Source organism: Alosa pseudoharengus, unplaced genomic scaffold, assembly GCF_046254945.1.
Source record: "Alosa pseudoharengus isolate Yale_2024_CS ecotype anadromous, Long Island Sound unplaced genomic scaffold, YU_APseudo_1.1 YU_APseudo_1.1_scf_12, whole genome shotgun sequence".
NCBI lineage: Eukaryota > Metazoa > Chordata > Actinopteri > Clupeiformes > Clupeidae > Alosa > Alosa pseudoharengus.
Genome location: NW_027468587.1, coordinates 16392164 through 16402163, shown reverse-complemented (window position 1 = coordinate 16402163; position 10000 = coordinate 16392164). Strand labels below are relative to the sequence as shown.

Here is a 10000-nt window from a genome sequence, read left to right as displayed (position 1 = left end):
AGCAGTTTCCTGTGCCACCCATTATCCCCAATACAACCTCTATCTCATTCACACACACACACACACATACAGAGAGACTGGTATTTCTTTCTCTTGATAAAATCCTGCATCTGTTGACTCAGTAATATTATAACATAATAATATTGTTTACTCTCCTACGGCACTGTAGTTTGAGTGCTGTTCTTCACTTTTAAGTCACTTTGGATGAAACAAAGTCAGCTAAACAAATAAATATTAATTCATAGGAAATAAGGATGAGGCGTTGTTATCTCAAAAGTCTGCTCAGTACTGAGACCTCAGTGGTGGACAGGTCTGCAAGCAGTTGGGGTGATAAGGGGTCAAAGGGGTCATCAGGTGGGCACCTTCTTTTGTGTTACCCTGTCAGACCCACAACACCTCCAAAGGGCACATTGGTGACATCTGGCCTCCCAGGTGCCCCCTCCCCCCGCCTTCACCACCTCCTTCTGCGATTCATTTTTGTGCAGCAAAGACAAAGGCCAAAACCGTTGAAACTGTGTCTTTACACAGTGGCCCTGCAGTGAAAATAGCCCGTCACTGTGTAACCGAGAGGCTCTAAAACAGCAAAACAGCCACTGTAATCCACAGATCCAAATAGCCACCCACAACGCCTTACAACCAAATGTGCACTCAAGTGTACTTTACGACACATCTTGACACAAGAGGCAACATGAAATGTCTAACTCTGTATAGCCAACAAACTCAGTAGAAACACAAATGCAGCGAGGCAGCTTAGCCCTTTGGTTTGACCTGTTACGGAAGCAAGCAGAATGACATCCCAGGTGCTTATAGAGGGGAGCCATGCTTACATCTGCAGGTCTGCCATACTTGACCAGGGGCCAGAATTTGTACAGGAGAAAAAAGGCTCTGAGGGTTTTGACCCTTCTCTGTCTCCTTCTCTGTGCTGGCAGTCTATCTGACTGTTTCTGTTTTTCCCTGCATATAGATAGATAGATAGATAGATAGATAGATAGATAGATAGATAGATAGATAGATAGATAGATAGATAGATAGATAGATAGATAGATAGATAGATAGATAGATAGATAGATAGATAGATAGATAGATAGATACTTTATTGATCCCTATGGGGAAATTCAAGGTCACAGTAGCATACAGACAACATACACACACACATTCACAAACAACAGCACTAATGAGCAGTTAGCATTGGTTGCCTGCAAGGTAAAAGAGCATGGGCTCTCAAATGATTCTGGTTAAATAAAGGTCAGGTAAAATAAGGCATACGCCACACATGATCAGGTCAAGTGAGGAGGGAGTGTGTGTGTGTGTATGTATGTGTTTGTGTGTGTCCGTTTACATGGGCACAGCTGGAGCCTAGCCAGTGTCCAGCCCAGCATATTGTGGAGGGAAGCTGAGCTGTTTATTTCTGGCCCTGGCCTGAGTGTTTCCTGAAAAGAGACTGTCTGCTAAATCATCGATTTCAGCCAAGCACCTCCTTCAAACCCCCCCCCCCCCCCACACACACACACACACTTTTCACTCGCAGCTATATTTAAACCTTCCACTACACCCCCCAATACCCCCACCACACACACACACTTCACAAATCCGCCTTTTTGTGCATCAACGAGGGTGGACCTGGGATGTGATCTGATGCCAAAGTTAAAACCCCTTTAGTCACACCAGGCCCATTGGAAGGACTTCTCAGGCAATCACACAACACTTATCCCATTGTGATGGCCACAACTGCAATCCTTCTAGCACTCATCTTGCTGTAATGGATACCTCAGCCCAATCACGCTAGCGCTCACCGGTATGCCTGATGGAGTGCTTGGGCCACTTCACAAATCACACAGACACAATTGAACTCATAAACATGCATTGAGTCATTGGGATTAATGTTAACAACATTTGCCGACTTCGTTGATGACATTATTCGAAGTGATTTGTCTTTGGTTTTTGGTTCTGTGTTTATACTTCCAGTATACTAGTACCTTTGCACATAATACGCAGAAAGTAGTAGCATCTCTTGCTCTGAATAAAATATAAAAGGCCTACTGAATGAAAGCAATCCATGATAAATGAATCTAATAGTGAAGCTGATAGGTTGATACAGGCTTACCTTTGCACTGATTGGTGTTCTTGTCCAGGATCGCCTTTGTTGACACTATTTTCCCATATCTAAAAAAGAGAATGAACACAATCATTAATGTGTGTTTTGTTGTGTGTGTGTGTGTGTGTGTGTGTGTGTGTGTGTGTGTGTGTGTGTGTGTGTGTGTGTCTGTCTGTGTGTGTACTGTGGCTACATCCCAAGTGATTGTTTGTGCATGATGGTGTTATTTAATTACCCTAGAATTCTACCAAAAGGGTCCACATTGATGTACTGTAAGACTTGTTCCCTCCTCATTAAAAAGTTTGACTGAAACTCTGCAGAGCCTGGCGAGCTGGTAACGGGATAATCTAAAGTTCTTCTCTCATTAAACTTTTAATAAGGGAATGTTTATCAATACATCCTGTTCAGGTCCCAAGCGTGACTTAGAACTCTACCACCAGAAGCACAAGGAGGATTTTTAGCAGACCTCCCAACTTGAACTCTCAGCAACGGTGAATTAATCAACCAGATGAGAGACACAGTGATGAAGAGCAGAGTACTTCCACTGACAAAAACAAAATGTTGATTAGCTTGGACAAGATGAAAAAAAGCTTACGCCTTGTTTAACTGCCTTGAATAATTGAATCTTATTGAATGCTATTAGCACATTTTCCTGCTCTGGTGTTTGCGCTACAATTGCTAAAAGCTGGGCTCACAATAATTATGTACATTTTATAGACTCTTACTTCAACACAAGATAAAACGGTATGAAGAAAAAGCTCTACACGGCTCATAAGGGCTCATAGTCAATGATGAAAAGCTGACACTGATAGGACCCAGTTCTCTGCGCTCTCCAAAGAACGCTCTTATGAAGGTCTTCTAATGCATTTATGAAGACCAGCTGGAAGGCCCCTTTTCATGCAATTTTGTATCTCCTTTCAGGAATGTGCAATTTGGAATTAGTGATTAGAGACAGAGCGAAAACGAGAGCACGCGTGAGAGAGAGAGACTGGCGGTGATCGAGGAGCCAAACCGAAGATTGTATCATTCCACGCAGAATAATGATGATCATTGAGTGTGCAGTGCTTCCCAGCTTTGAAAGGTGGGACAGTGAGGATGATCCTTTCTCTCCTCCTCTCCTCCTCTCCTTTCCTCTCCCCTCCCATGCCATCTCCTGCCCTCCTCTCTTTGTTAGCTCCCCCTCTCCCTCCTTTGCAGGGAAAAGGTAATAAAGTTTCTTATCAGCCCGCCAGGACTAACAGAATGACTGATACGAGCGCAGCACAGCGCCTCCGATGTGACTTTTAATTAATGTTTAATGCCTCACACTCCTGCAGGTATAGTTGAGAGGGAGGGAGGGAGGGAGGGAGAGAGAGAGAGACACACACACACAGGGACAGAGAGAGGGCAGAAGTAAGGGGGGGGGGGGCAGGAGCGAGAGAGAGGGGAGGTGGGAGAAAGAGAGAGAGAGAGAGAGAGAGAGAAAGAGAAAGGGAGGGAGGGGAACACATTCTTGCACTTTTCCAGGGACGGAGCTGTTTAATAAAGGACGGATCATCTCTCTGTCAGCGCGAGCAGCTGCCACCCCGTCAGTGTGTTACGGCGCTAACGTCTGGCCTCTCATGGCCAGCTCATTCATCTGCTGTCTTCACTTCGCATGGGCTCTCCAGGACACGGGAACAGCGAAAGTTTCAGGAGAAACGTTCAAATATCCCATTTCTTCTTTTTGCTGTTTATCTCAAATTCCAAGCATACATAAACACTCACTCTTAAAAGGGCAGGAAAAGAAAAGGACAAAACTCTAGAACAAAATGCTCCAATTTTCTGTACTGCGGAGAAAGAATCACATGAGTGGGTGGGTGGAAGATGCGTGAAATGGCAAACTGAAATAAAAAAAACGACGCAGAAACAATACTGATTTTGTTTGGATTTTTCTGAGTACTGTAAACAAAGCCATTTGGCCCCCGGAGCTGGCTTCCAACCACAGAAGAGCAATCAGGCACAAACAACTGTTCTCTCTTCATACACGACACTAATCAACAACTACGCACGAGAACCAACGAAAGCGTGATCTGCTGTCACTTCATCAAGTCATCAAGTAAACAAATGACCCCGCGAAGAAATGTGTGAGAGACAGACGTTAGGAGATATCTATAAATACAGAGGAAGAGTGGCAGACAGACTAGGGGGGAAGTGGAAAGGATATAACAAAACAGACTGAGGAGAGGAGAAATAGCACTTGTGTTGTAGCTCGCTCTGTATGGACATCCTGTTGCAACATCCATAATGTGCCATTTGAAACGGTTTCAGTTTGACTTTTTCTGTTTTGAAAGGCTCACCCTTCAGCAACATCACCAGGTAAATTGTTCCTTTGTTTTTTTAATAAAGAATCATGGCATAGTGGTTAACACAGCATTAGCAAAGCTAGCAGTCAATGAAAATCCACCTTTTTTTGTGATTATGCATTTGTATTATGCAGTAAACAGAACCACAATGTGCAGAGAGAGCAAACAGAAGATAAAGAGAATGAATAGAGAACAAAAATGAAAACAAAAATAAAAAAAATGCACCAGAACAACTGAAGACTCTTTAATCAGTATGAGTTTACTTAGAGTTTGTAATGTGTGCTGTGTTGTTCTGGTGCATTTTTTTTTATTTTTGTTGTCATTTTTGTCTTCAGGTCTTGGGCACTGGCGTTATTCATCCAGGCATTTACCCTCAGTACACTCTCGACAGACTACATGTATCCAATGGAATGTGACTGTCTGAAAATGTTTTAATTTTGCATTTGGGAACATCCATTGCTGTAATATAGTTTTTTTCCTCCTCAATCTGTGCCAGTTCCCATCCACTTCCCGTTAGAGAACAATTCAATCCATCTACAGCTACTTCAAAGCTTGTTGTTTGATAGCATCCACCACAGACACATCTTCACAACACAATTTCCAAGTAATCCATATCAATTAGAAGACAGAGGGAAATCTAACACAGAAAGCCCAACATGTGCACACAGATGAACAGCACTTTACCACACGCTGTAGGCCTACTGGATTTAATCCAAATGTCTTTGGGGCCAGATTCCATTACACAAAGCGCCCATAACAGTCTGACGCCTAAGCACTTTCACTAGAAAAGTTCACTAGTTTTAAAATGCCCACCATTAAACACAGCATAGAGTTTTGAATGTGATGTCTACATGTGATGAAGATGTCACAGGTGTGTCCATGCTTAATATTTACCTAACTGTATTTACTCGGAAATTTCTCTAACAAATAACAGGTGTGTAGTGGGGTGGTGGGTGTTGGAATCTGACCTTAAATAACATGGAACACATAAGAAAAATAAAACGTTTACAACATTCTTGCATATTACCTGGTCACATAAGTATGGAAAAACTAACAACAGAGAGCATATAAAACGCTGTGCCATAACAAAAGCACATTGACAAGCCGTTCTATTCCGTGTTTTCACAGGCAAAGCGGAGAAAAGGACGCCTGTCTGATTTCCCCTCGTAACAATGTGGAATTTACCGAAGGTTCAGACATAAACAGGTGGGAAAGTACAGCAGGTCCCTTCACCTCCCCAGTGCACTCCCAAAGAGGCCTTTAGAGTGCAACGTTTCCCTCCGGCTCCTAAATAACCCCATACACACATACAGGGTTCGCTAGGAGGACTGGCGGGCAATACAAAGCTACAGAACACAAGAGAAGATAGGGAAGGAGGGAAGGAGGGGAGTGGATGAAGAGAGGATACAAAACAATAGAAAAGAAGAGAAGAGCAGGGAGGGGAAGAAAAAAAAAGAAGAACTGATCAGAGAGGAGAGGAGAGGAAAAGAAGAGAGCAGAGAGAATAGAAAGAAGCAGACTCAGGCAAGGCTGAGACTGAGCAGGAAGGGGCAGGATGTTCTGGGCTCAGTGTCCATCTGGAGCGGGACGCCCGCGCTCCGTCCAAAACGCTCCAGCAGAGCCTCTGGAGCTACCTCAGACACGGAGGCCTGGCCTGCGCAGCTGCCACGATCCACACACACACACACACACACACACACACACACACACACACACACACACACACACACACACACACACAAACTAGCTGCCAAGAACAAAGAGAGAGGAGAGGAGAGGAGACCAGACCAGGCCAGGAGAGCAGGGCCAGTGGGCTGAGATTTGTCTAACTTCTAAAGTAGAGCTAACAGAGCACAAAAAGGTCACCAAATCCATCTTTCCTTTCTTCGGGAGCGCTGACTAACTCTCGTTCCAAAACTAATCAAGCATGGCCTAGGTTTACAAGCCAGATTTAACGCACACGGACAACTATGTCAGAGACGTTTTGGAGATTAAAGTGTTGGTTTTGTGCTTGTGTCGACATGAAAACATACCACATGCTCTTCAAAGACGGAGAAGAGCAATTATTCTTGGAAATGGCTGCCTCCCTTAAAGAGCAGTGCTAACGTTTGCTTTGACATGACGCAGCTCATTAGGAGAGGCAAAATGGAATGATTTTCTTTACTGAGCGAGGTGAAGCGCTGGCAATGTGCCAAGGCAAAGGAATGGGAGGTAAATTAAGCCTTTACATTAGACTTTGATTAGGAGTTAAGCAGATTCCATAACAAGCTCGGCTTACAAGGGGATCCGTCAGATGTGGGCTCCCAAAAGACCAACAAACGTGACATTTAAAAAGAGGGAGTCTGTACAAACCTCAGCCTTAAGCTTCAAAGGTGGTTTAGCCACCAGCATTTATCTAAGAAACAGGGAAACCCAAACACTACATAATACAGCACTACCACAATCCAGCCACTCAGCTGTCAACATACAACACAATTTTGACTTTAACTTAAATGCAGGCAAAGAAATTCTTAGTCTTTTCAAACTTTACATGTTTCGACTGCTGACTTCCTGCAGTCTGCCTCAGTGGTGTCATGTAATGTTGTTGTTGCTGCTGTCCTCTGATTTATACTGGTTTGATTGTCCCACCCGAAGTGGTAGGATGACCATATCCCTTTTGGTCAGATAAATGTATTAGTTAAAGTTTATGTAGGACTGTATCCCAGAGAAACGATCCCATGGCTACCATAAATAAATAAAACCTAGGTGACACAGGTGGAACATCGGACACAGAAAAGAAAGAACATCACAAAGAATGTGAAACGGAAACATCCAGAGGTGCTATCAAACTGAAGGCAAAACAGGGGAATCTGAAATCAGCCATCTCAGCTCACTGTAAAAGAGAGAAGGGGCCAAGGTCATAGGATCGGAAACAAAGTCCTCTCTCCCAAAACTGTAAATTGTAGATTTTCTTTCCCAAACTTGAATTGATTACTGCGTTTCTGAGTTTCTGGCTACAAATGTTATGTCTCATTCAAGCTACGTACACTCTTAAAACTAATTTGTTGTCTCCAGCTGGGCAACACATTTGCAACTTCTGTTGTTTTTTTATTTTCAACACATATTGTGTAACAAAATTAAAAAAAGGAAACAACACAAACTGTGTTGTCCCTATCTGGACACAGAGATGTGTTGAAAATAACGCAAGTTTTGTTGTTTTCAACACATTCGTTTTAAGAGTGTACAACCAACTCAGCTATATTCATGTGGGGAATTTCCTCTGGTTTGCCAAGACCGTAAGACAGTCCAAGCAGCTGTCATCCCGCTCACATCTATGAAAGCACAATGTGAGTTGTGCCTGTCATTATATCACATCAGCACCCAACGCAAGAAAAGCCAGCGCGTCACCACCATTCGCCGAATCACCCTGCTAACTCGGATAATTATCCTAATGAATCAACACTGCGGCGAATCCCAAGCAGTTTCCCGTGCCAGAAGGACACGTTGCCTTATGCACAGAACTCAAGCACGCTGTATGATGTGCTAATGACAGTTCTCAAAGGGCCCCCATCGTGTCTGATCTGCTTTTTTTTCTCCCCAAACCCCCCTCCCTTTTTTTTCAAAAAAAGAGGGGAAAAAAGAAATGGCAGGAGCCACGGGTGCAGCGCTTTTGATGTTGCACAGACCGAGATGGGAGCCGGCATTCTTTTTAACTTCCACCCAGGTGCTTGTGTGGTATCTTAATTGGTTACCGACGCAGCTGTCTTGTCTGACACATTTTTTTGTCACTTCCCAACATCACGCATCCCAATGTGCAGCCTCACGTCAGCTTTCTACACCCCTCCACCCCCCCACCCACCCCCAGTGCGATCGCGTGTTTGTTTTCCCTCACATAAGGGTGGTTTTTGTTGTTGTTGTTGACATCAGGGGAAGTAAGCGTTTTGTTTTTTTTACAGCCATTGCCATAGCAAAAGTCTCTCAATCACACTGTGAAACAATGTTCTCCCCGGGGATTTAAGGGTATGTCTACTTAAGATGCAATTTTGGCCACAAAACACCAGAGCCAATCTTTGTTATATGCAGCACTTATTCACGTGTTCATTTTTAGCCCCGCAGTGATTTTTAGATCACAACGGATTGGGGTGATCTCTTTCTCACACGCACACACACACACACACACACAGACACACAAAAACACACACACACACAACCGCTCCCTCTCTCCCTCTCATCTCCTCTCCACTGTGGCTCCAAGAGCTCTACTTCTCTGTCATCAATCAGGCCCATCTGATCAGAGTCGGGGCTCCAGTCGTGCCCGCCACCCTCCACCCCCCACTCCTCTCGCCTGGGGAGGGGATTCAGCCAGCTGTGCTTCTGAGCCTCCACATCCTCCTCAAACAGACCCAGACACACTGGCTACGGTGCGGCCCGTCCTGCCAAAGACCACCTGCCTGACTGGCCTGAGCTGGGGTGGGGTATCACCTCACCACGGTGAGGCTCAATGGTAATCCGCCATGGATTTTCATCTTTATTTCGATGCTATATTTATTTATAGGTCTTTGGTCTTGGGTTGGGTTATTATTGAAGTTTGTATTCTACCTTAGTGAATATCAATTGTCAGCTAATATTATGCTCCCCTCCAGTTACTTCTAGCTTCTGCCAACAAAAGAGCCTCTCCCATTCAAAATGGCTTCTTCCATTGCCAGGATATGTATATGGTGATCAAATCTGGACCAGCTCATATTAGACTGGACTGCCTATCAAAAACAACAAACAAGGTGAAGTCTGAAGGCAGATCTGTTTCTATTGGAGAGTGAGAGTGGGGGAGTCTAGGGCCTCAAGGCCACACACACTGGTGAATGTTACGTCAGATCTATTTAGCAGTGCAAGGGCTTCCACAGTACAAGGCAGAGCCCAAAATTATGTGCTTCAGCAAAGCAGCGAATCCTCCAGCCACGGCTCTTTAGAGGAGTCCAGCTTTCAGGAGGAAGTGAGCGGGGGGTCTCAATCTCAAGTGAAATGCCTAAGTCAATGTGTGTGCGTGCGTGCGTGCGTGCGTGCGTGTGTGTGTGTGTGTGTGTGTGTGTGTGTGTGTGTGTGTGTGTGTGTGTGTGTGTGTGTGTGTGTGTGTGTGCATGATTTGAATTGGGGGAAAAAATCCTTGTCACATCAATCAGGCCTTTAAATAAAAAAATGAAATCGAATTTTGTTTGTCTGTGTGTGTGTGTGTCTGTGTGTGTGTGTGTGTGTGTGTGTGTGTGTGTTTATTTATGTCTTTATGCGTGTGCATAAAAAGATTGAGAAAGTGGGAGAGAGATGGCTGAGCGTCAGAGATCGGAGAGGGAGAGAGAGAGAGAGAGAGAGCCAGTGACAGGAGTGGGGGAGGGTGGTTGCTGTCACTCATATTTAAGACTTCAGACAGCACGGTTGCCAGTTTCATTGAAATCTAAATCCCTCCCCGACGGAGGGAACAGTTAGCCAGCGAACAGAGGCTGTGAGAAGGGTACACTCTCACACAAACCCAGGCCACACATTCCTACAACCGCCCAGGCCAAGAGATACATAACCAAACATACAGCCTTACTGCAAGTGCCACGAGGCA

General features: G+C 44.5%; 1 protein-coding gene across 4 annotated transcripts in view; it reads right to left on the bottom strand.

The window, feature by feature from the left end:
* rbms3 (RNA binding motif, single stranded interacting protein) overlaps window positions 1-10000 on the bottom strand; it is a 148131-nt gene that overhangs the window by 101509 nt on the left and 36622 nt on the right. For all 4 annotated transcript variants that reach the window (XM_076280271.1, XM_076280273.1, XM_076280274.1 and 1 more), the window contains exon 3: window positions 2105-2163. In XM_076280271.1, coding sequence (XP_076136386.1) covers window positions 2105-2163 — 59 coding nt within the window. The remainder of the gene's footprint in view (window positions 1-2104; window positions 2164-10000) is intronic.